The sequence below is a fragment of the Eucalyptus grandis genome, chromosome 6 (genome assembly GCF_016545825.1).
Source record: "Eucalyptus grandis isolate ANBG69807.140 chromosome 6, ASM1654582v1, whole genome shotgun sequence".
NCBI classification, from domain to species: Eukaryota; Viridiplantae; Streptophyta; class Magnoliopsida; order Myrtales; family Myrtaceae; genus Eucalyptus; species Eucalyptus grandis.
In genome coordinates this window covers 19,791,799-19,818,710 of record NC_052617.1, presented here as the reverse complement: position 1 = coordinate 19,818,710, position 26,912 = coordinate 19,791,799, and the positions used below count along the sequence as shown (strand labels likewise).

The following is a 26,912-nucleotide window of genomic DNA, read 5'->3' as shown; positions in this document are numbered from 1 at the left end:
ACTTGATCGGAGTTTGTGATTTTTCCCACCCAAGTTTGCAAAAAGATCCCTCAAAGTTGGCCATCTTCTTATCCGAAAATACCCAATTTAATGCAAGTTTGGTCATTTTGGCCCAATTTGATAGATTCGACCCGGCCCAAATTCGATTTCAACTCAATTGTAGGCCCAGATGATGATTTAAGGGCTCGGGTGAAACTTTACAAAAATTTGCGAATTGATCCCTCAACTTTTGAAAATTGCATTTTGGCCCCAAATTGCCGTTTTGATTCCAGTTTGACCTCTTGGGCTTGGCTAGTCACATTTAGATCATTGGCCCCAAATTTTTTTTTTTTAAAATTTTTTAATTTTTTAATTAATTAATTAATTTTTTTAAAATTTTTTAATTTTTTAATTAATTTTTTTTTAAAAATTTTTAATTTATTTTTTTTTAAGGAAAAACATCTTCCATTTTAAATACCTAGATAATTTATATGCAATAATTTGGGCAAAAATTAGGTGTCAACACTACCTTTAGCTCTTCAAGCAATTGGTTCATTGCTTTTTAGGAAAAAAAAGAGAGATATGGGAAGAGTGGCTAGAGAGGCTAAAGAAAACACCTCATAAGGATGTCTTGGCAAAACTAAAGATTAGCTATGATGCCTTACATCAGAATGAAAAGCAGATATTCCTTGATATTGCATGCTATTTCGCTGGTGAGAATAAGACTAATCCAATGTACGTGTGGAAAGATTGTAATTTGTACCCGGAGGATGCCATGGATGTCCTCATTAACAGATGCATGATAAAGGAGTTAGACAATAATAGCCTTTGGATGCACGATCAATTTAGAGACCTTGGAAGGAAAATTGCCAGAGAAAAGCGTATCGGATTGTGGGATGAAGACGACATCATTCGCGAATTAAGATCAACGGAGGTAAAGTATGGCCTATATTGAATAGAAAATTGCCTATACCCTCTTCTTAATTCAAGATTCACTTTTTGATTTGAGAGCTACTCTTTTGTTTCATTTTCTCTTCTCTTCTATGAATTGGCAGATCAAAGAAAGCGTTCAAGCACTCAATTTGCCATTGAATTATTCCCGTCGTGGTATGACTGTCACTTCGAAGCAAATTAAACGGTTTCCACGTATGTGGTTTCTTTGGTTGCATAATGCAACCTGCCGAGGTGACTTTACGGGCTATCTTTCTGAGTTGAAATGGATCGATTTGCAATACAATTATGTTCAACGTTTGAAGGCAACCAATTTGTTGCATCTAGAAAACGTGGTTGTGGCAAATCTTTTTAGGCTTGAAATCACAAAAGATGTGTTAGATAGCCTAATCAAGGTATGCCAGTTTCCCTCTTAGTCTAATTTTCTCATTCAATGAAGGACATAATTTGATGAGTTTATTATCTAATTTTCTCATTGGTAGCCTAAATCCATATTTATTTCTTGTCTGTCCTACTGTTTTATTGGCTTTTGCAGGGAGCAAGGAAATTGAAGGTTCTCACTATTCATTTTAATACTTTGATAAGTGAGACACCAACCTTTCCCGAGTACTCAAATTTAGAGAAGTTGACTATTCGTCAATTTAGATCTTTAATGGGAATTGATTGTTCTATTGGGAAACTGAGGTGGCTGACTGACTTGAGGTTTGAGGATTGTCCGTCAATTAAAAAATTACCTAAACAAATTGGAGAGTTACAAAATTTGCAGTGCCTCTGTCTTAAGCATTGTTTTAGATTGATTGAACTCCCCGCCTCAGTTTCGAAAATAAAGTCGTTAACGGAGCTGGATGTATCATGCACAAAAATTGCGGAAATGCCTAGTACAATGAGCAATCTTTGTCAACTCCAAACACTGGACTTGGATCATTGTAAAAAGATACAAGAGTTGCCAAAGCTCCCCATAAGTTTGACCACTTTACGGCTACGTTCTATTTCCCTGCAAACTGTCCCTAGCCTTTCATACCTCACTAACCTAGTTCAACTGCTCCTATCTAGCAGCTATGGACTTGGACACCCATCAAATGAATTCCAAACTGGCGACTTGAGGTGGATAGGGAGTTTAACCAAATTGAGCAACCTGCATGTCGGCCTTACAAATGTCCGCGCACCAACTACAGGGTTGGGTTCCCTTTCTCTGCTGAAAGAACTTACTCTACGGGGACAAGACTTGCCAACTTTCAAACATTTCCCATCAAATTTGATAGTTTTAAAGCTCTACGAAACTGGAGGGAAACAAGTACACCTCGATGGGCTTCGTCCATCGGAAAAGGAGACTCCATTCCTTCCAACAAGTTTGGGAAAATCGAAAGAAAACAAGGTGTCCGAGCAACTTGATATTCAATCTCTCGATGTCTTAAAATTGTCAGAAAGATCACATATTCAGGACTGTAGATCTTCTGAGAGTTTGGTTTGTCACCCGGAGGAGCCGGGGTGCAGTGGACTACAAGATCCCAAGTTGATTGATCATTGGAGGGGAGCGATCCTTTTCCCAAGCTCCCAAAAGATGCTTGTAAAATTTCATCTGTCAGGGTTCCCAGAGGTACAGGATATTCAATTTGTTACTCCGTTCGAATCATTGGAAGAATTTTCTGTTAAAAAGTGCTGTTCATTAAAAAGCTTAGGCGGTTTGTCAAACTTGAAGAACTTGAAGCGGTTACAGATTGACCAGTGCCCGAGCCTGAAGGTTGTTGAGGGCCTTGATGAATTAGAGTTTTTGCTTTCGTTGGATATTCAAAACTGCAAATCAGTGGGAAGGATTCTTGATCCATCAAGCTCAAAAATACCAGATAATTGCTGGATACTCATAATAGGTAGCGGGGAGTTACTTGACTGTCGTTGTAACGGCAGTTATTCGCGTTACATTTGGGAGTCTTACAGACAGAGGATTCTGAATGGAGCGAAGCAAGCGTGGAGCTCTGAAACAGAAACAACGGACTCTGAAACAGAAACAACGGACTTTGAGACAGAAACAGGGGATTCTGAGACAGAAACAGGGGATTCTCTGCAGAGTCTGGATATAGAAAAGCTAGTGTGGAGCTCTGAAACTGAAACAACGGACTCTGAAACAGAAACAGGGGATTCTCTACAGAAAACGGTGCGCGTTCTTTCTATTCATAGATCATCGTTGTTTCTTCTGCTTTGCTCGCTTTCTATTTCTGCTTTATTCTAGTGAAGAGAGATAGTGAACTGATTCTAAAACATGCAACCAAGGAAAATCTTATTAAAATTCCCCATCTTACTGGGAATCTCCATATGTTGTGTGTGTCCACTTCGGTGGCGACGTTGGGTATCTTACCTCCCTCACCATCTGTAACAAAAGGGCCTTTCTCAAGAGAAATTTAGTCCCAATAGATCTCAACTCACCTTATTGTTTCCTTCTGCAGGGCCAGAAAAATAAAGAGAAGAAAAGGAAGAAAGAGACAGAGTCGGCAAAAGAACAAGAAAAAAGAAGGGGGAAAAAGGGCCTGAAGTGGATTTTAGGACCGAAGCGGGTTGGTCGGTCTCAAATCGCGAATTGAATTAGGATTAGAGTTCTTATTCCTTTCTCCCGCTGCTCAATCAAATCGCTGTTGCTCGCTTCTCGGCGACTCCACGCCCAATCCTTGCTCGCTCCTCGCAAGCTTAAGTCTGTCGTTCGCCGTCGTCTCTCCTTTCCCAGGTTCTGTCGTCCGTGAGCTTGAAGCTCGTCATTCGTGAGCTTCGAGTTCGATGTCCACGAGCTTCAAGTCCTTCTTCAGTGCCACTTTTCACTCTCGTGCACACTTTCTTCTTCAGTGCCGCTCAGCTGGAGGAATTTGGTGCCACATGAGGCTCGAACGGTTGCATTCATTAACTCCATGAGTGTTGGGAGTCATGGGCCTGAACTCGAGCTCTGGATCACTAGCTAATCGCTGAAGAACAGGTAAGAAAGGTGCGGCAGTTGGTGTTCTTTTTTTCTTTTTTCTTTTTTTGGGGTGTTTTTTTGGTGTGGCAGTTGGTGTTTAGTTGAATGTAATCGTGTGATTTGTTTTTGCATAGTTAAGCATGAGCTGTAGCTCTAGTTTCATATGCTAATAGCTGTGTAAGGGTCTGTACGCCTAGCCTAGTTATGTTGCTATGCTTTTGTGAACTGCTCGATTGAGCGTAATCCTGTGCACAGGATATTAAGCATCTTCTCGTGAAGAGTTTGTCTGTAAGTACATTCTAAACTTTGATTAATGGTCGCTTTAATAAGTATCCGCTGTCTCTTTATTACCTGTGATGAGCTCTTGATGATTGAAAATGAAGCAGCCAGTGCTTCTCTTCTTGCTTCATCATGCAGAATTAAAATGGGATATCTAGGTTTTTTTTTTTTTTCTTTATATTTGGGGCAGTTGTGGTTTCCATTGGTAATTTGAGGTCTGCTGCATATGGTTGGGGATTCCACAGGTCAAATTTACTACGTGATCGACTGGACAATTGGCTAGACAAAATACACACGGTTTTGTTATCTGTTGAAGTAGAAACACCAAATCTTGTCGCGTCATGATTGCTCCCACGTTCCTGTTCTCCCTTTTGCACATATCTTCTAATTTTAATTGAAAGAAGTGAGAAAAATGAGCCACTTAGGAAGGTGCTTGGTCAGGCTCTTTTGCATCTTAATTTACTTGCTTGGTGCTTTATTGTTTTATGCTCAATTCTCCTCCTGAATCAGCAATTCCTTCCTTCCGACTTTCTCACGTCTAAGATGAGTCCTAAGGAATGTCTTGAAACTGTGGCAGCTCGGTTTTATCCTTTGGATGTGTACATTGGAACATAATTAGAAGACCACCATGTATTTAAGCAAATACATGAGTTTCTAAGCACCAATCAGAAATTAGAAACCAGCGAAAGAGCTCCAGCATGAGGCTGACATAGTTTCTAGATTGGGTTGGGTTGCTAGATTTGCTCTATATTATTCAAGGGTAGGACATTGGACTGGAGAAACTTTCGTTATTGCTTAGCTAGGGGAGGAAAGAACTGCAATTCTTTTGAGGCCCTCCGTGACTGCTTATGAGAATGCAATTTTTGATTGTCGCTCATTGCGGGTCTTACGCGTTTGAAGTGTGCTTCCTTGCTCAGTTAGCAAAGCATTCTAGGATTTAAGCGGTTCTCTTAATCTCATGATTACTACTTTACTAAGTCCTGAGGTTATTCAGATTGGGATACTTGCCGTCAATTGTGGACCTGCTATGTCCCCGAATGTAGACTTCTTGAAATGCACATTGTAGGATCCTAGGAATTGCAAAGAAAAATTATTTGAAACAGATGATTTATGAAATTCATTAAGTATGCCTTGACGTCGAGTTTACATTCTCAAAATATACTGTCGCCAAGATTAAACCGTATTTAATTTATATGAGACTATAGTCTTACTGATCCTAAGGAGATCCTTGTCTTGTGAAGATCGTAGCTTAATAATATCTTAGGCCACTCTGAAGTTTCTTTACCTTTTTTGATGGTATGGCGAGATTCTGGAATCTTAGTTGGCATTTTGGCGACAAATAGTCCCTTGTAGATATAGCTGTTAGACCGAATGATTTTCTCCAACTATTAAATACTACCACGTAGATTAGTTGAGAGAGCAAGGACATTAGTGCGCTGTCTTAGGATATCTTAGACGTCAGTGGTTCACATAGTGATTATACCATCAAGATGGAAGCCAAGGCTGTTTGCAATGGTATCATTTCAGGTGAGACCCTGCACCGGGAATGCAACCAAACCCGCCATCCAAAGTTTGGCAACTCACTATATATCTGACAGCATTCTCCACATTTATCGAATCCAACCGTTTTAGTATCGCAAGACTGCATATAGCACAATGAGAGAATCTTCGAAGGGAAAAAGTGGTGAAGGGATGTCAATTATTTAAGAAACATCCTCAAGAAGCACAAAAATAATAATTGATCAAAGATGAGGACAAGACACCGAGCATCAACTTCTCTCCTTATATCCCCAGAGAAAGATTCATCTTCGTTCAGGCACAACAATGTATAACATTTGATACCAGAGATAATCCAACAGTAGCAACTTCAATCTCCATAGAGAAAGCCCCCCTCATCAATGTCTGGTTAGCAATATACACGTTATAAAATTCCACAACATAATCTGACCTTATAAATGCAAAACAGAGCCTAAGGTAAGTTCATCAAGGAACTTGTGAATCTAAAACGCTCTATTCCCAAGGATACAATCCGTCACCTTATTGATGTCAAGAACATCTAACTTGTCATAAAGGGCCAGTACTTGCACGGCTCTGAGAGCATACAGCAGAGGATCATGTCCAATATTTGGCACCAAAGCCACCTGCACAAGCAGCCCTAAGTGTCATTCGTACTTTGTTCTTTAGAGTCAAGTTTTAGAATATAAATAACTAAAGCAACACTAATCACTCCTAAGATGTGGTCATCATTGTAATAGATGAAACTTGTTATTCCCAAGCTAATATCTTAAGCATACTGTCAAATAATATATATTTGATTGAATGTGGAGTGGTAATTCTGTTAGCTACATGTTTTTTCGCAGGTACTCGCGAAAAAGAAGCCGAGAGACAAATAAATGCAAACCAGACTCATGCAGGCATTGCAGGAAACAACTTCATTTGAATCCCCAGTGCCAACCTTTCCAAGAAGATCTACAGTGGTCTATCCCCAACATGCTTCATTCAATCTAAAGTGCTCCATAACCAGCAACTCAAAAACTATCCTTTTTCTGAGTGCATGATCAACCCAAAACTCATATCAGTAAACTCTGAAATGCTGGATGGTAGCAGATCTAGAAAAACCAAGTCATTTCCAGTAACTGGCAGGAAGTGGACAAGAGAACAAGAAGAGAATTGTAAAAATGTCATACCTACGTTTTCAACATACAGTATGTACTTGACATGTTCATCGCCGGCAAGCTCCCCCATCTGCCAGTGAGATGCCACATATCAATGAACATGGAATCAAATCTTAAGCATGCCACATAAGAACTTAGCAACTCAAGCGCAAAAAGTATACAATTACGAAATTTCGTGAGGTCATCAAGGATCATAATGATCCTATAAATTTAACAACAGATTATGTTCAACTTCGTTTTGAACAATCACATGCACATTAACATGGAAAAAAGGGAATTAAGCACATCTCTTTTTCCAATTGGAGAAGATGGGTCCATGCTCAAATTGCTCGCATTCCCAATTTCTGCCTCAAGCACAAAATAATCTCCAGTTCAAAGAAAGCACGCCATTTCGACAGACAAACAAGCACGTCCAACGAAAGTAATTCCACGGACACCCGTCGGCAATTACGGCTCGAACGCAACTGCGGCACAACATTTCTTAAATCTTCATCTCACCTTCTTACACTACTATTTATTAGAGTCACCACAAGAGATCTCCGACATTTTCTAGCTACCCGAGCCAGAAACCAGCCAGGCCCAGGTCAAAGACGATCTAATCAGCGAGAAACAGTCGCGACATCAACGGAAACTAGCTTTAAAAAGCAAAATAGATATCAAATTGAAGAACAGAAGCGGCGGCGTGACGATTAGTAGTGCAAAACGCTCGCAGAAGCTCCCCGAAGACCTTAGCAGTCGATCCGTCGAAGGTGAATTAGAGCGAAAACGAAGGTTTGAGCTCGATTCAGAACCAAAAATGCTCTTCAAGTCGACCGAAAGATGAAACTTTATTTCGTTTTTCTGAGGAACGTAGGTTTTAATAAGCCCATAAAGCTTTTTGGGCCGACGAAAAATGGGCCTAATTGTCCGTTTTCTTCTCCTGATTTTTTTATCCCTCATTTGTTTTGCGGAAAATTTGTTTTGCGGAAAATGAATAATTTCAAAAATATTTTTCAAAAATATTACTTACATCATTTACAAAAAATGAATGATCGGGAAATTATTTTATCGTTCACCAAAATTTTAAACATAAATTGTTATTAATAATGAAAATATTATTTATTAACTAATTATTTCGAACGATACAATGATCATTTTTTAAAAAATGATTTCTAGATCATTTTTTTTTTTTGTGAAACAAACACGACATAATTATTAGAGCTTTGGCTAAATTTCTTAATCAAGTCTCTCTACCGGGCAGTATTTCTTAAGAGCTTAGCATTTGATTGCGTTGAACTTTAATTTAGTCGATCGATATTTCATTAAATTCCCTCTAAGCTATGCACCCATGTAGTCTCGGACAAACACAACCCTGCTATAACCTAATATCATGGCTGCAAAAGTGCGTTTGAAGTCAGTTTAGTATGTTTCGAAAAAATTCCCTATCAAAACAAAAGATTAGATAATAAAAGAGACAATACTGTAGACACACATGCTTTAGCAGCTTGAAATTTAGGCTTTTGAGATTACTCCATTGATCTCAACCTCCAATCATGTATGGTTTGCAAGCAAACTAAACAAGACATAGGGGAACTGATATCTCCATTTCAATATTGTATTTTCACCATTTGAAAAGGGATATTAAACCCAAGTACAAACTCGTTATAACACGACCCTTAGTTTTATAACATGTGAAGGTGGTTTAGGCTTGAAGAAGCTACAAACACAAAATCAAGATTGCGCCCTCAGGAATCTGTAGAAGTTGTTGCTAGGAGCAGAGTCCGTTTTGGTTACTTGGGTTATTGCTTACTTGCTGTAACAAATTTATGTATGGTCTGTTACTACTAAAAGTTAGGTCCATTCTTAGGCGACATGCGATTGGCCATGGACAGGGCACTTCATCTGTGGTGTCATCGAGGCACCCTCATGGCATTTCTAGAGGGTGTTTATCCTTAGAGAGCGATTCATGATATTGCCCTAGATATATCAACTCTTTGGTAGCTGCTGTTATTAGTTAGAGATGAGCGGTCTTGTCTCTAACAAGATTAGATCTATTCATGCAAATACAAGACAACTTTATGCGGGACGCTTTAATCCTTGTCATTTTGCTGAAGATAAGATTGATGTTCACTAGAAATGCGTCTGGTTGCTTTACTCAAGACCGATGCTTTATCCTTGTCATTGGATCCAAGAAAAATTAAAAAAGAAAATTTTCTTACTTGAGAAAGTCTACACCGATAATAATGGATATGATATGATGACTTAAACCTTGCTAATCGTGAAACTTAATTTTTGTACAGATTAAGTGGGTATGATGGAACTTCCCTTGTGAGGCAGAGGGGGAGATTTGCTGGGCTGGATCCACCTCTTGCGAGCCCTATCTCATCATCTTAAATTCAAAAAGGAAAGAAAAAAAGATAGGGCTGAATGTTCTTGATTTAGAAGATAGAGAAGAGCAATTCAATGTTACAAAGAGAAAGAGGCGGAGAGCTTTGCTTTGAAAAAGAGAAGAGGCAGTTCGGATTCAATAGTGTAACTTTGTTGGAATTGGCGGAAAGTTCGGTATGCTATACATGAGTCCAAGATCTACAAGTTGATTGATTTTGTTTGTTAAAATCTTCTCCAAATTGTCTCTTAATTTTCTCTGCAGCGGTTAGATCTTTCTTGCATCTTTGTATTAATTCACCTTTGCTGTGATGATGTTTTGCTAATGTGAAGAGCCTCTAGCTGTGTTATTAGAGATAAACTATTATGTATTTTGCTATTATTAATGATTAGTGGAAGATTTTGACTGGCCCAATGATTTTTCATGTATTGAGTTTTTCACGTAAAATATGTGGGTGTTGGTTTTCCCTTGCTTTAATATTCAGCACCATATTCACTGCTTTAGGGTTAATATTGTTGGAATATCGTGACCGGTTGCTATTGGGGCTAATTTAATATTAGTTGGTTGATTTTTGGGAAAAAATTGATCCTGAAGAGGCATAAGCAATAAATTGTTGCCATTTCCATGTTACAGAATAGGATTGCTTGCTTGTCTATCGCAAATAAAGAATGGTGTAGCAATGAGTTCGCGAGTTCCTTTGGTGTGTAGTAATTGGAAGTACAGTTGCAAATGGGTGGCTTTTCTATTGAAAATATGTCCCACCCGATCAACTTCAGGCCCGGTTGAAAGGTTCGGGCCTAAACAAGTCCTCTTGGATTGGCATTAATTTAATTTTGGGCTGGGTTAGGCCCAAAATATGACTGACTTAAAATATGAGAGAAAAAGACACGAAGAATTTCTAGTCATCTCCGATATTCACAACGCTGTTGGAAATCAACGCAACACCGTTGAGAAAGCCACGGGCGGCTGAAGCCACCGCTCTCTGCTTCAAAAGTCGAAGCCAATTGGGTGGGCTTCTATTGAAAAGTGGTCCGACCTTTGTCCTTACCCCTCATCAAACTCGAACACTATCGACAAATTGCCTGTGGGCTTGGGCTCAAGATGGTGTTGTCGCTCCAAATTTTCTTCGATGAAGAAAATTTACTTTTTTTTTGTTTCTTTAATCTTTCTGATAAGGACACAAGAGCCACATTGAGTCAACTTGGCATTTAACGGTCACATAAGCATTTTTTTTTTCATCTTGTAATGTAAGATCCAATGTGAATGGATAAATCATAGTTAAAGAATTTGATTGCAAAAAAAAAAAAAAAGTCAAAGACAACATTGCACAAAATTCTAAAGTTTAAGGGTTTCCAGTAGCGTTACGCCATATCAAGAAGATAACTTGCAAAAGAAAAGTGGGAAGTTTTTGGCATTGGTCATCTAAACTTTAGCATTGCTATGAAACATTTCTCTCAATGCCTAAGAGATGGATTATATCTCATGTATATTGTGTCATTTACTACGTGGAGGGCACAATCATTGGTTTGATTACATCGATAATACAAAGTTTAGGCAAAGCAATAATTAAATACATGGTCGGACTTGAACACAACTTTATGATAAAGCACTGCTTTCTTCCCATTTTTCTTGTTCCCTCATTTTTTAAATGCAGAACTGCGATGTTGTAGTAAATTTGATATCGGTCTCACGTCTCGTATTACGTCGTGATTACAAATGAACCGTGATATGGATCAAATAATGTATTTACCACTTCTGTAAGGAATTCGATAGATTGAAAAAAGAAGACTTACTTTTCCAACTTTTCGGCAGTCGGTGCCCACATGCGCGACTCGCGCGCTTTGGGAAAAAAGAAAACTCACAAGGAGACGACCGACCCTCGGTAGACCGCAAGCCCAGCTTGTCCAATTGCGCGCTCGATGGTGAGCACCTCCCTCGCCATCACAAGTGGCGAGGTGGTTCCCCCGCCGCGTGTAAAGAGGGATGATCTGTGAGCCTGTGAGGTCAGGATCGACCGCATATCCGATTCCCCAAAAAGCATACTTGCCCAATGCGTGCACACAAGAATGTGAAAGAAAAGGAGTAAAAAGGCAGAGTCAAGCTCCGGATCACTAGCTAATCGCTGAAGAACAGGTACGAGTGATGTGACAGTTTTTTTTTTTTTGTTGCTGTTTTTTTGGTGTGACAGTTGGTGTTTAGTTGAATGTAATGGTGTGATTTATCTTTGCGTAGTTAAGCATGAGCTCGAGCTCATGCTCTAGCTTAATATGGTAATAGTTGTATAAGGGTCTGCTTTCTTGCATTTGTTTGATTATTTGTATGCCTAGTCTAGTTATGTTGCTATGCTTTTGTAGACTGCTTGATTGAGTGGAATCATATGCCAGAGTGTTGTGCATCTGTTAGTTAGTGTATTAAAAGAATTATGTCTATTTGGTGGGCTGACTTGAGATTAGAAAGCTTTAAAATTCTAGAAACAGGTTTGATGGAGAACGGCGATGTAAATGTTTGCAATCGACCATATGAGAATCAAACCATTCCCATGAATGTTATTGCTAAGTGCACGAAACTTTCAATATAGGATGTTGAACATATTCTCGTGAAGAGTTTGTCTGTAAGTATATTTTAAGGTTTGGATAATGGTCGCATTAATGAGTATCCATTGTCTCTTTATTACCTGTGAAGAGCTCTCAATGATTGAAAATGAAGCAAACAATGCTTCTCTTCTTGGTTCATCATCCATAATTAAAATGGAATATTCAGGTGTGTGTGTCTATATATATATTCCATTGGTAATATGAGGTCTGTTGCACATGGCTGAGATTCCATAGGTCAAATTTACTACGTGGCCGACTGGACAATTGGCTAAACAAAATACACACGGCTTTGTTATCTATTGAAGCAAGAACACCAAATCTTATCGCTTCATGATTGCTCCTACATTCCTGTTCTCTATTTTGCAAATATCTTCTTATTTGAATTGAAAGAAGAGAGAAAAATGAGCCACTTTGTAGCAAGGTGCTTGGTTAGGCTCTTGTGCATCTTAATTTACTTGCTTGGTGCTTCATTCTTTTATGCCTAATTCTCCTCCGGAATCGTTATACTTCCCTCAAGTCTAAGATTAGTCCTAAGGAATGTCTTAAAATTGTGGCAACTCGGTTTTATCCTTTGGATGTTCATTGGAGCATAATTAGAAGACCACCATGTATTTAAGCAAATACATGACTTACTAAGCACCAATCAGAAATTAGAAACCAGCGAAAGAGATCCGGCGTAAGGTTATGACACACTTTGCCCTTCATGAGACTCTGCACCAGGAGTGCAACCAAACCCGCCATCCAAAGTTTTGCGACTCACTATATAACCTATAGCCTTCTCCACATTTACTGAATCTTCGGAGGGAAACGAGCATCAACTTCGCCCCATATATCCCCAGAGAAAGATCCATCGTCGTTTTGCAGTGCTTTGATGTCTAAATAATTGTTCAGGCACAACAATGTAGAGCATTTAATACCAGAGATTATCCAACAATAGCAACTTCGATCTCCATAGAGAGAGAGCCCTCATCAATGTTTGGCTAGCAATACTCACACTATAAAATAACCGTAATCAAAATTTTACAACATTTAAAAAGTTGACATAATCTGAGCTCTTACATGGAAAACAGAACCTAAGGTAAGTTTATTACTCTCATGATGTTGAAAACATAAAAACATAAAATAATACCAAGGAACTTGCATCTATGTAAGAGTTTGGCAAATTAGGATACTTCATTCCAAAGGATACAATCTGTCTCCTTGTTGATGTCAAGAACATGTAACTTGTCAAAAAGGGGCCAAAACTTGCACGGCACCGAGCGTATACAGCAGATGCGGAACATGTCCCGTGTTTCCACCAAAGACACTCGTATAGGCAGCCGTAGGTGACATGCACTTTGTCCCTTAGAGTGAAGCTATAATAAAAGATGATGAATAAAGCAACACTAATCACCCCTAAGATGTGGTCATTATTGTAATAAAGGCAATCTGTTAATCCCGAGCTAAAATGTTGATCGTTCTTTCAAATACTGCATGTTTTTCATGGGTACTTAAGAAAGAAGCCAAGAGATAAATAACTACAAACCAGACTCAAGCTAGCATTGCAGGATCCACAAAACAACTTCATTTGAATCCACGGTGTCAAGTTTTCAAGAAGATCTAGAGTGGTCAATCCCAAATATGCTCCATTCAATCTCAGGTGCTCCATAACCACCGACTCAAAACTATCCTTTTTCTGAGTGCAAGATCAACCCAAAAACTCAAATCAGTAAACTCCGAAATGTGAATGGCAGGTCCACATAAGCCAAGTCATTTTCAGTAACTGGCAAGAAGTGGACAAGAAAACAAGAAGAGGATTGTGAAATTTCATACCTACCTTTTCAACGGACAATATGTATTGACATGTTTATTGCCAGCGAGCTCCCCATCTGTCAATAAGAAACTATGTATCTTTGAACATGGAATCAAATCTTGCACATGCCACGTAAGATCTCAGCAACTCAAGCGCAAAAAGTATACTATTACAAAATTATGTGAGGTCATCAAGGATCATGAGGATCCTATATATTTAACAACAGATTATGTTCAACTTTGTTTTGAACAATCGCATGCATATTGAAAATGAAAAGTGGGAAAGAAGCTCATCTCCATTTCTAATAGGAGAAGATGTTTCCATGCTCAAATTACTTGCATTCCCAATATCCGACTCAAGCATAAAATAATCTCCAGTTCAAAGAAAGCAGGCCATTTAGACCAACAAGCAAATTCAACTGAAGCAATTCAACGGACATCCATCAGCAATTACCACTCAAAAACAACCACGACATAACATTTTTGAAATCAAAATTTCACCTCCTTACACTACTATCTATCTTGATTACCAAAACAGATCTTTCTTATTTTCTAGCCACCCGAGCTAGAAACCGCACAACTCCAGGTTAAAGACGATCTAACCAGCAAAAACAGTCACAACATCGATGAAAATCAACGCAAATTAACTTAAACAGAATAAAAAAGAATCAAATTGAAGAGCAGAAGCATCTGGCGCGACGATTCAAAGCGGAAAACACCCAGAAGTTCCCAGAAGACCTTACCGGTCGATCGAAAAAGATGAACTTGAGTGAAAATGAAGACGTGGGTTCGATTCAGAAACCCCAAAACGCTATTCGCTCGACTGAAGATTCCGAGTCTTCCAACTCGGCTGGACCGCTGTGGCTTCCTTTCGCAACGGGCTTCGATCTTCTTGAGGAACGAATGGCTTCTTTTGTTTCGGAAATCAAAAGCTTAAGAGGCTTTGGGGCCGACAGAATTTGGGCCCATTTTATTGGCTAGATTTTACGGTCTATTATTATATAAAAGAATATAATTTTTTTTCGGTCCACTCAACTAAGTATGAGATGGAGTAACTGCCAATCAATTTTAAAAAAATTAGGCTGATTGGAAACTAGGTCCACGTTTAATATTGATCATTTGCAAAAGCCAATGAAACTTGTTGTCGAAGGATTCATTTATGTGTGGGAAGGGGTTAGACTTCCCACAACGCTCTTTCAGTACCACATTTTCCAATTTCGTCATCTAAATTCAATTCTCAAATAATTCCTAACATTACTTATGCGACTTATGATATTTTTAGAGATGTCATCAGGAAAATTCCTTTGTCATTTTACGCCCTGGCATGACTTCATGTGCCATGTCCGTTTGTGTTTGAAAGTATACAATGATGTGTAAAAAATATTCTTGAAAGTATGATCTTTTTGAAAGTATTCTAGAAAATCATGATATCCATGAAGCTTCAGTTCACGATTGCGGGGGCCTTCGTCTCGAACCAGTATGCCTGGATCGATTCTCGCGGCATTTGGATGTATGGGTTGATAGCGTTGCTTTCCCTATTAATCTTGATGGAGGCAGCCTTGCCTTAATCCAAGCTCCACGATGTTGCTGGCAACCAAAACACCTTCCCTTCGAGCTCGAGGGTCCCTCTTAACAATATCCATGTCGTCCATGAAACAAATCGTTTTTTTGTGCTTTGGCTTGGTTTCAACTTTTTTGAAACCAAACCAAAACCGTGACACCGCATTGTATAAATGATTGATATTGCTATTTATTTTTACCATTTATACATGAAATAGCTATTTATATAGGTTTGATTTTCACTTTGTGTGAATTTATGAATTGTTGTCAACGCAGACTGTTAATATCTAAATTTTTTGAGATTGCACATTTTTTGCATCCTCATTTATGGCATTTAGATAGTACCAACATTTTGTTAGGAATAATGCATTCGCACCAAAGAAAGCGTGAAACCTGACTACGAATTTCATTTAAATTAGTCCGCTTGTGAATTGAATTTGAGTGGATTCCAACACGCAAAATGTGCCATGAATTTATTTGAACTTCCGAGTCCAAGCCCGCACGACCCTGGCTCCCTTTCATGGGCTAGACCAAGAGGGAAATATGCGACAGCCTTATCCGACCAGCACAAGTGAAAAGGAATTATGCTGCACGTGTGAAAAGAAAGACGAAAGAAGAAAGTAAATAAAATCAAGAACCTGCGTGGATTTTTGTGTTAGTTCATGTTGATTGTTCCTCGTGTCTCAGCAAACATAAACATGACATGATGTGATTCAATTTTAACACTTCAGACCTGTAACAACGTAGAATTTTTTTTTAATGAATATTTTATTTCGGCAATTAGTATAGATGTACTCATCCACCCTTGATTTCGCATATTTTGGAATGGTTTTGCTTTAATTCATAGCATTATATCGCTTTAGTTCTCTTTATTTTCTGGTGTTTATTAGCTCATTCCCACAAGAAGTTTAGGTTGAAATTCCAACGCAACAAAGTGCAAATTTTCACGAAAATCTGGGTTTATATAACATATTATTTTGGTATCTAGTTTCTAGTTCAAATTTATCTCGGCACTTAGTTATTTTTTAGTTTAATTTCGTTTCATTATAATATATATTGAAGGGGTTAATGTGAAAAAGCAAAAAAACAGATAGATTTTATTAATATATATATATATATATACATCTAGGAGGATAATTTAGGAATCATGCATAATCATAAATAGATTTTGTTTTCTAAACATTGCATTGCACTTTATATAGCATTAAGTAGATTTTATTTCTTGATGTAATACTTCTTTTTGGGAAAGTAGTTTATATATATTCATGAGGTATCAGTTATTTACTTTCTGGTTTTAAGCCATAGTTTATTTTGGAGATTTTACACTGAGTTTCTATTAATAGCTCAAGGGGCATGTCCCGGAACCTTATAACAAGGCTTTTGTTGATTTGTTTCCCTGATACGGGTTGGGTCCTTTATTTTCCTACCTTTTATTTGCTCTATTTGTCTCAGTATTAGTGGATTTTATACGTGTTTGCTTGAGTGAATTTATGCATGATCGCCTGCCTTTCTCAACATTGAGAATAAAATGGGAAACTAAGATTGGGAAGACCACATGAATAATTGTTTTAATAGAAAGAGAAAATATACAGCATTGGGCTTGAGATATATCTTGCCTAATCAAGTCCCCTGACCCACAAATCTCATGTTTGCAGAAGTAAGACGGACTCCGGCATTTTACTTGACTCCTAATTGGTTCATAAAAAGTTATTGGTGACTCTCAATCAAGCGAAATAATTAATTGAAACAAGTTGAGATTGATCATGCCAAGGGCAAGCATCACCTCGCAAAAGGGGCCATTTGTGCTTGCTTGGTGATCCAGCAACTTCCTCGGGCATCTCGCTTTGGAAGTTTCGTGACATGGAATTTGGTTTTTTTCTCATAAAATTACAAATGATGAAGAGGAAAACTAGAGAAGAAAGAAAGATTAAGCCAAATCAAACCCAAAAAAAAAAAAAATGGTCTGGCTTGGTTTGATCTTCAACTATAATCTTTAACTATAATACAGTCTAGCCTGGTTCCTCTTTTCTTCAAACCATATTTATTATTAAAATAAAACAAGTGATTGAATAAAATATACAAAATAAGAAAATAAATCGGCTATCAAATTTATGTAATTTGATTGTGTGATCTACGTTCACGAAAAAGGAGCACACAATTCCATTATACATAAAATTACAATGCAACGAAGATTATAATTTTATTCAAGTCACTCAGATATCCTTCGTGTTTTTATCCCTTAAGTACAACTAATAACTCTATGTTTTTTACCCTCATAATTTCTTTCGAAATAATATCTCAATTTGAATATTAACACAAGATTTAATCAGCTTCGATTTTGACTAACTTCACGAAGAAAACTTTTTTGAATCAAACCCTTAAGAGGAAATTTTCAATCTCCTCTGTGCAGTCCTCGGAGCTCTCATTAAGAGCCCTTCCTCTTCGAATTTAAAGAGAAAATTCACTAGAAGAAATTAAAGAAGAAGAAAGGAAACAACGACTGGTCGTCGTTAAAAGACACCATTACTGCAACTTTCTTCGTCGTTTTCGTTTCCCTTCTGTACTGTCCGATGTCAGCAGTGGCCATTATCAGTCTGTCCTTTTCCCTTTCTTCGGCCAAGCAAAGTCGTCCTCTTATGGTCAAGACCAGCACGGTCTCTCTTTCTTTCCACGCCCAAAATCAGAATTTTTTTTTAAATTCAAAAGTTCAAAGGCACCAAGAAGAAAGGGGAAAGGACGTGTGAAAATGGTACATCTCCATAATTGTATTCAACCGACCAAAATACTGGTACATCTCCATAATTGTCCTCCATCTGATTTTTTATGAAAGCTACGGCTGCTGTCAAGTTGCCTGTCCGTAACTTTCAATTAAATCTCATGGGTCACGCAATACAAAAATCCAAAATGATGTCTATCACTACCGACAGTAGCATCGGACTTCGGGTGTTCAAATCAAGAATTTTGTCATTATATCTCACAATAAACAGCCTTTTCTCCTTTAATAATGTAATGTGCTTGCTCTTCTTTTGTAAATTTCTGGAGTATGATATGGTGGAGAAGCTCTTTTCATTAATGAAATGTAATGTTATTATTGTTAAAATGTCCAAAAAAAAAAAAACAGCGGAAATTTGACTAACAATGAATCACTCACTTGAAATAAATGCATTTAACTTAAACTTTTCTTTAGGAATATTTTTTATTATGCATTTATATGGATAAATTCCGTTTTTATCTATATAAATATGTTTAACCATAGATATAGCTATAAACTAATTATAAATGATTTAAACGTTTGAAAATCAGCTTTTTTTTTTAATTAAAAAATGGTCATAAATTCAAAAGTTCAAATGCACTAAGAAGAAACTCCAAAGAAATTGGGCTTGTGAAAAGGTAGACCTCCATAATTGTCCCTCATCTCATTTTCTCTGAAGCCATCCACTTTATTGACCATAAATTGAAAGCTGCAACTGCTGTGAAGTTGTATGTTCGTCAGTTTCAATTGAATTACGTGAGTCACTCGGTACAAATGTCCAAAATGATGTCTCTCACTAAAGAAAGTGGCACCGTACTTCAGGCATTCAAATCAAGAATTTCATTATTTATTTCTCATAATAAACATCTTTTCTCCTTTTATAATGTTATGCGTTGGTTCTTCTTTTGTAAATTTTTCAAGAAGGATGATCTGGTGGAGAAGCTTTTCGCATTAAGAATGTAACAAAACGCTCTACCAATTAACGAATGTAATGTCATTATTGTTTCTGAAATGTGCAATCTAACAAAAATATAAGAGCTGCGCATTCAAAATGAATTGAGGCTGATTCAATATTTGATATATGTAAATTGTTTGTCAACATGGAAATTTGTCACCTTTTCTCAATTAATATTGTTTGTCATTGTGGCAGCTATGGGAATCTTATCACGTCGGTTGTTAATGAGATTGTGGTCAAGGTGAAGACAAGACAAAGGCAAGTGACCAAAGATTTAGTTGGAATGGAGGACCGAATAGAAACGATAGACAATTTATTCAGACATCACTTTTGACAGTATGCGGTTCATCGGAATCTATGGATTGGGTAGCATCGGCAAAACAACACTCGCCAAGGTTATCTTTAACTAGCTATATCCTCGCTTTGGGAAAAACTGCAACTTTCTTGTTGACACAAGGGAAATGCTAAAAACCAAGGGCCTAGTCATGTCACAAGAAAAATTATTGTTCGATATATTTTATTGAGATGAACGATTTCTTTTTAGTGGATGACAATATTTTTTACTTCTAATTATTTATATTTGGACATCTAATTTATTTTTTCTTTCATAATATTCGTGAAAATTGATTGCATGGGCCCTCTTATGATTTTATCTCTCAATTTAAGCTTGCAATAAGAAAACATAAAATTAAAAAAAAAGGGTAAAAGATGGAATCCATGCGAATTGTGTGGTTATTAGTTGACTGTCACTCCATCATTTGACGGAGGACGGTTAGCTAAACTGCACCCTAAAAAAAGCGGTAGAGAGAAAATTGGTTATTCGTATAGATTTATTCATCCACCGTTGATTTTCGCATAGTGTGGATTAGTTTGGCTCTAATTCATAGCATTAGAGGTAAAATAAAATTGGTTACGTATGATGAAGAGGTAAAATAAATGCAGAAAGAACCATTAAGCCGAATCAAGCCACATAAAATGGTTTGGCTTGGTTTGATCTTGACTATAATATGGTTTAATTTGGTTTCACTTTTCTTCAAACAATATTTATTGTTGGAAATAAAACAAGTGCTTGAATAAAAACGCAAAATAAGGAAATAAATCAAACACTAAATATACGTGGTTCGGTTATGTGACCTACGTCCACGAGGAAATGAAAACCATGAAATTACAATGCAATGGAGATTATAATAATACTTGAGTTACTCAAATATAATTTGTGTTTTTATCCCTCAAATACAACTAATAACTCTATATTTAACCTTCATAATTTCTCTCGAAATAATATTTCAATCTCATAAAAGATTGACATGAACATTAACACAAGATTTAATTGACTTCATTTTGTGTAATTTCACAAAGAAAAACTTTTTGAATCAAAACTTTTAAGAGGAAATTTTTAATCTCGCTGTGCAGTCCTCGGAGCTCTCATTAAGAGCTCTTCCTCTTCGTATTCACAGAGAAAATTCACTAGAAGCAAATAAAGAAGAAAGGAAACAACGAGCGGCCATCGTTAAATGACACCATTATTGCAACTTTCTTCGTCGTTTTCCTTCCCCTTTTTGTCTCGTATCAGCGGTGGCCATCATCATTCTCTCTTTTCCCTTTCTTCAGCTGACCAAAGTCGTCTCTTATGGTCAAGACCAGGGCGGTCTCTCTTTCTTTCGACGCTCAAAGCAACACCATGATGGGATGGCACCATGGTCATGGACAGGCCATCATTGCATTTCCTCTCACCACTCTTGATTAGAGGACGAATGTCGATAAGTATCTTTCGATCCGGTTTAATCCGGCTCCGACTTGAGATATATTTCAATGTTTATATAATTAGGTTTGGCTGATGTCCAAACCACACTAATTATATCATGCTCGCATTCTAATAGTTTTCAATAAGACAATAAGTGTTGTAAAAGATTTGCTTTTCAATATAAAGGCACGTATATTGCAATATTTGTGGGGTTGAAGGTAATTAATTATGATAAAAAGTAAGTCTTTAAGGGGAAGAGATCAAAACAAATACGTCATAGTGAGTAGTAAGCATAATGTTAGGTAGTGCTTAGGTGGAGCATTTTTGCGGTGAATGTAGCAAATCCAATCTCAATAGTTTGAAGGAAAATCTTCTAATTGTCCAAAGTCTCATATGTCATAATGAGAGATATTCTTTAGGAATATTTTGTTATTATACATTTATATAGATTGTGATTTTATCTATATAAATACGTTTAATTATAGATATAGCTATAGAATAATTAAAAATGATTTAAACATTTGAAAAATGGAGTTTTTTTTTTTTTAATTCAAAAGTTCAAAGGCACCAAGAAGAAAGGCGAAAGATATTGGGCGTGTAAAATGGTACATCTCCATAATTGTACATCTCGACCAACCAAAAAAAGTGGTACATCTCCATAATTGTCCTTCATCTGCTTTTTTTGAAGCCATCAACTTCATTCACTATTAATTAAAAGCTGCAGCTTCTGGGAATTGCTTGTCCGTCACTTTCAATGGTACATCTCCATAATTGTCCTGCATCTGGTTTTTTCTGAAACCATCAACTTCATTTACTATTAATTAAAAGCTGCAGCTTCTAGGAAGTTGCCTGTCCGTCACTTTTAATTAAATGTCGTGAGTCACGCGATACAAACGTCCAAAATGATGTCTCTCATTAACGAAAGTGGCATCGGACTTCGGGTGTTCAAATCAAGAATTTTGTGGTCATATCTTACAATAAACAGCCTTTTCTCCTTTTTTAATGTAATGGGCTTGTTCTTCTTTTGTAAATTTGTAAAGGAGGATGATATGGTGGAGAAGCTTTTCACATTAAGAATGTAATACAAGAAAGCTCTTTCCATTAATGAATGTAATGTTATTATTGCTAAAATGTCCAATCCACAAAAATAAAAAAAAAAACAGTTGAAATTTGACGAACAACGAACTTCTCACTTGAAATAAATGCACTTAAACTTAAACTTTTCTATAGGACTATTTTCTTATTATGCATATATATAGATAAATTCCATTTGTATCTATATAAATATGTTTAACCATGGCTATAGAATAATTATAAATGATTTAAACATTTGAAAATCAGATTTTCTTTTAAACATTAGAATCTTTTTAATCTTGAAAGAAATTAATGCGTGCTTTTATATGTTAGAAGCATATCTTCTAACTGGCAAAATTAATCCGCGAATTCAAGGATGGAAAGTACGTGATATTCTCTATATTTTGCAAATATTGCTATCTCTTTTACAAGAAATTGCAGGTGGCAAATAATCTTTTCATCTAAAATTTGGAAAATTTGATCCGAAAAATTGCGAAGATTCCAAACCATTTTCGAAGGAGCGAAAATTCTCCTCTAGGTGCAAAATTTGTTAAATTTATTAAAGAATGAGAAAGTGGATGCACAGTAAAGGAGAAGAACCACGATCATCTCATAGTTGCATTAAATTGAAAGGGAGTGTAAATTAAGTGTGAGAAAATCCTAATTAAGTCAATTTAATTTTTGCCTCCTATTGATTATGGAAGAAAATATAATGTCTATTAGAACTTGCTAAATTCTACATGATCTGGTTAGTATATTTCTTACTTCACTTACCCTTTGTCATTATAAATCTCATATTTCCATTATCGTTTTATTATGATAAAAAATGTATATGAAATTTATATATTGCATATGTTATCATTGATATATATTTATTGATGTATATGGTATTTGATTCTAGAATAACATGAGCTATATTGCAATTATTTTATGTTCACCCTAGCATCTATAAGATGTTTATGAAAATTTCGTTTCATGCTAAATATATTTTGAAAGATTGTGTGTGAAGATGAGCTGAATAGCATATTCTCTATGTGATACTCCTTCCAATATTATTGTCTCTTTTGTGATGTTGACAAAAAGAAAGAGAAAATGCAAGAAAAGCAAAACACCATATGTAGATGAAGATCTTTTGTGATCTTTGCTACGAGGAGCTATATAAAAAAAGGAAGTTTTCTTGAATCTATTCTAATCAAAGTAAGGAATTTCTTCACAAATCAAGGAATTTCTTTACAAATCTTATTCACTCTAATTAGCTCAATATTTTGTAAGAAGTTTGTACTTATCTTTACAAAATCAGCAAAGTTCTTATAGAATTTGCATTGTGCCTTATCTAAAACATTGCTTTCAATATAGCTATTTGATTACTAAATCTTTTTAAAATCTTTTCTTAAGTTCTGCTTGGAAAGTTTTGTCATTATAAAAAAATGGAGATTGTTGAGAAAATCTCCCAAATTGATTTCGAAGATTGATAAAACTTATCTAGCATAAAGACTTTAATTCTGATGATAAGTATTTTTTAGAACCAGAGTTATGACTTAATTATTTCCTTTCTCATGTACCATGTCAAATAGCTAGAATGAGACAATATCCTCATGTAAAGGTTAACAACGACTGATTGGATTCCTCGTCTTTCCTAGAACGATATACTTGAGGCGAAACATTTTTTCTAAGTTGAAGCACTCGACTTATGAAAACCCAAACTGTTGTATGAACGGCAGAATCTATGAGAAGTTTTATTATTGGCATCCTTCAAATATGATTAATCACTCTGTGTTTAACTCTCATAATTTTTTTCGAAATAATCTCTTAATCTCATAAAAGAAAAGAATGACCTGAAGATTTGACTGGCTTCATTTTGTGTAATTTCACGAAAAAAAAAACCTTTTTTGAATCAAAACTTTTAAGAGGAAATTTTCAATCTCCTCTGTGCAGTTCTCGGAGCTCTCATTAAGGGCTCTTTCCTCTTCATATTTAAATAGAAAAATGAAGAAAATTCACTACAAGCAAATAAAGAAGAAGAAAGGAAACAATGACGGTCCATCATTAAAAGACACCATTATTGCAACTTTCTTCGTCGTTTTGCTTTCCCCTAGAAGCAAATGCCAAATAAAGAAGAAGAAAGGAAACAGTTGAGGAGCCATCATTAAAAGACCCCATTATTGCAACTTTCTTCGTCGTTTTCCTTCGCCCTTTGTCTCATATCAGCCGTGGCCATCATCAATCTCTCTTTTACCTTTCTTCAGCTGAGCAAAGTCGTCTCTTATGGTCAAGGCCAGCACGGTCTCTCTTTCTTTCCTCGCTCAAAGCAACACCATGATGTGATGGCATCACCGCCATGGACAGGCCATCATTGCATTTCCTCTGACCACTCGGATAGAGAACTACGTCCTCGCTTTGGGAAAAACTACGGCTTTGATGACATGAGGGAAACCCGGGTAACTAAGGGCTTATTAGTCCAGTTGCAAGAAAAATTATTATCTGCTATTTGATATTCTAGAGTGGTGACATTGATAAACATTAATAGATACTAATTGTATTAGATGATGTCGATGAGGACAACCATATCAAAAAACTAATCAGAGTGAATTCTTTGTATCTTGGTACCAGCATACTTGTTGCCACTAGTTGTTGCCATTGGGGACGATAGCATTCCAATTCGAGGCGGCTTAAGTAAAAATTCAAAATTATGAATTTGTGGGTTGAGCAATGAAGAGGCACTTAAACCTTTGTGTAGGCATGCTTTCAGTTAAATGTTGAAAAAGGGAATAGAGAAAATTGGGAATTTGTATGTATTACAATATATATATATATACATAAAATAGTACATAGAGAGCCTACTTATAGACCTTAATATATGACTATCTAGGGAAATTAAAGGAAAACAAATTATATATGCATAATCAAAATAGATATAGAGAATCGGAGGAGATATCAAAATGTTTCTAGAAGATATTTAACTATCTTTAACATCCTCCATCAAACTCATGGCGAATAAGGCTTGAGTTTGAAATAACTTTCAAATCTAGCTAGTTTGAGGACGGCGGGTTTGATAGTGGTGTTGACTTGTCGAAACAACGAGCGAAAGTTCGAGAATTGAATGGGACATAGCAAGCGGTCGATGCGGCTAGCTTCCGAAATAGTAACTAAATGATGCGGCATATGACTAGCTTGGAAAATTGCCACTGAGTGATGTGGCTTATGCGGCTGCCATCCAAAGAAAAGCCACTTTTGTGATAAAGGCTCCATTGGGAAACGCGGTTGGTACAGTTGACGTCGAAACATGGCCATCATGGAATGGATTCAATTTAGTACTTCCTTAGATTAGACTTGTGCACACAATGGGGATGCCGCTGATTGTTGAGTGGCGGTGTGCGATGTGCATTAGAGTGCTTAGGCAGCATCGGTGCGTCAGCTCTAATACCGAGTTAAATGTTAAAAATCAAAAGAGAGAAAATGAGAATTTGTGTATGTTAGGATATATGGAAAATAATACATGGAGAGCCTATTTGTAGGCTTCAATAGATGACTATCCAATGAAATTAAATCACAAATACATAATCAAAATAGATATAGAAAATCAAAGAAAATTTCCTAAATATCTCTAGAAGATATCTAACTATCTCTAACACCTTCGATGACAACTCTCCTTTGATCAATAACTACATTCTTTCATAAGGCATTGTCTCTACGGCAGATGGCCTATCTTTAGGTTTCAAAGTAATAGGTCCAAAAACTAATCGTTCGATAACATCGATTTTCATATGCCTAAAACCTTTTGGATTTATTAAAGTTGCGCGCAACATGCGTGATTGATAAAAAGGTAAAAGCGTGATTTTGATGAATGGCATTTTGGCATCTTTTGGGGATTTTGTAATATGGCGATCTTCCAATTTACTAAAAAGTAATCATGCACGTGTATTTCAATTGTTTGAGGCAATGGCTTAAAAGCATAGGATGTACATTTCCATAGCGTTTTCATAAGGTGTCGCTAAGTTGAACAAAGTAGTGCATCGAATATGACCATAGTTATGATATCCGATTGCCATGTGATAGAAAGGATTGTTGTGCAGAGTTGAGTTCCTATAAATCATCATGAGTGCATTACGTGTATTTTGAACGCTATTCTTGAAACAATATTTTGTTCAAATTTGATCATGGTGTCTCTTACTCATTGCTAGAGTGTCTTGCTAGCCATCCTGTGAATGGAACTAATCTAACGTATGTGGATGGAGTGGTTTGCGTTTATAAATCGGTGTTAATTGAGTCCAATGATTTGGAATGAGATAAAATAAATGTGGACAAGTCATCCTCTCGAAGACTTCGTACAGTGCACCGATTTAGTCAACAAGTCAAAGCAACCAATAAAGCCATGAAAGACATTTATAAATAAAACAAGCCAAAAAATAAATAATTGCGGCTAGGCTCTATCTGAGCTTCATTACTTCAAATTTTGAAGGATAATATTCCTAATGATTTTCAATTTCTCATGAAAAATTATTAAGAGATGAAATATGAAAATGATTTATGTTAAACATCATGAAAATCTATGTCAAATAATGCAAAATGGACTTATTTAATATCGAGATTGTAGTTGCAAATTTAGGGTTTTCTTGATATGTTGCGCCCAAAACTAAATAAATAAGATATATGTGACCATAGAATCATGGAAAATGAAGGAAAGTGAAAGGTACACACGGCGATTCAATGGACAAAATGGCAATAAAAGAACAATACCCCGTAATGCTGATCATATTGAATATCTTTTAGTTGGGTTTCACTTTCCTTCAAACCATATTCCTTTTTGGAAAAAAAATTGAATAAAATGCAAAAACAAAGAAATGAATCAAATATTAAATTTACGTGATTTGATTTATGACTTATATTTAGAAGATTCAATTATAAATCAAAAGATATGACGAAATTGACAATCATCCTTGAGCCATTTTAACGCTCTTGATATTTTTCAAATCCTAGTTATACTCAATAATTCATGAAATGTTTAGCCTTCAAAATTTCTCTTGAAAATTTTTTCCAATCTCTTAAAAGTACGAGGCAAATCTTAACGAAAGATTTAATCCTCTTCAGAACATAAATATTTGGTGTTATCGAGAGGAACTCTCGACACGCTTTTCGATATGCTCTGTGCAGCCTTCAGAGCTCTCTAATCTCTATGACTTTAAGAGCTCTTCCTCTTGGTACTTGAAGAGGAAATTCAGCGGAACCAAATAAAGCAGAAGTAAGGAAACAAT

General features: G+C 36.4%; 2 protein-coding genes and 1 long non-coding RNA gene across 3 annotated transcripts in view; 1 reads left to right on the top strand and 2 right to left on the bottom strand.

Annotated features, from left to right (window-relative positions):
• Positions 1-14,341, bottom strand: part of LOC104453184 (geranylgeranyl transferase type-2 subunit beta 1-like) — a 102,724-nt gene extending 88,383 nt beyond the window's left edge. Inside the window, exon 1 of the mRNA XM_039316022.1 lies at positions 14,319-14,341. The gene's annotated coding sequence lies outside the window, so the exon portion shown is untranslated. The remainder of the gene's footprint in view (positions 1-14,318) is intronic.
• Positions 3,011-4,205, top strand: LOC104455316. The gene is made up of 2 exons (XR_005552292.1): positions 3,011-3,082; positions 3,372-4,205. It is a non-coding gene; the product is annotated as an uncharacterized LOC104455316 (long non-coding RNA).
• LOC120294936 lies at positions 12,394-13,588 on the bottom strand. Its single transcript, XM_039316030.1, has 3 exons — positions 13,310-13,588; positions 12,957-13,139; positions 12,394-12,659 (listed from the first exon to the last, which is right to left on the bottom strand). The coding sequence occupies exons 1-3, from the start codon at positions 13,430-13,432 to the stop codon at positions 12,486-12,488; spliced, it is 480 nt and encodes a 159-aa protein (XP_039171964.1). The 5' UTR covers positions 13,433-13,588; the 3' UTR covers positions 12,394-12,485.
• Positions 14,342-26,912: the final 12,571 nt, after the last annotated feature.

Coding starts and splice junctions, on each gene's coding strand:
- LOC120294936 (XM_039316030.1), bottom strand. CDS start 13,432: ATGGAGCACCTGAGATTGAATGGAGCATATTTGGGATTGACCACTCTA. Junction 13,140..13,309: donor GCAATGCTAGCTTGAGTCTG/GTTTGTAGTTAT, acceptor CTTTTATTATAG/CTTCACTCTAAGGGACAAAG. Junction 12,660..12,956: donor ATTGTATCCTTTGGAATGAA/GTATCCTAATTT, acceptor ACAATTATTTAG/ACATCAAAGCACTGCAAAAC.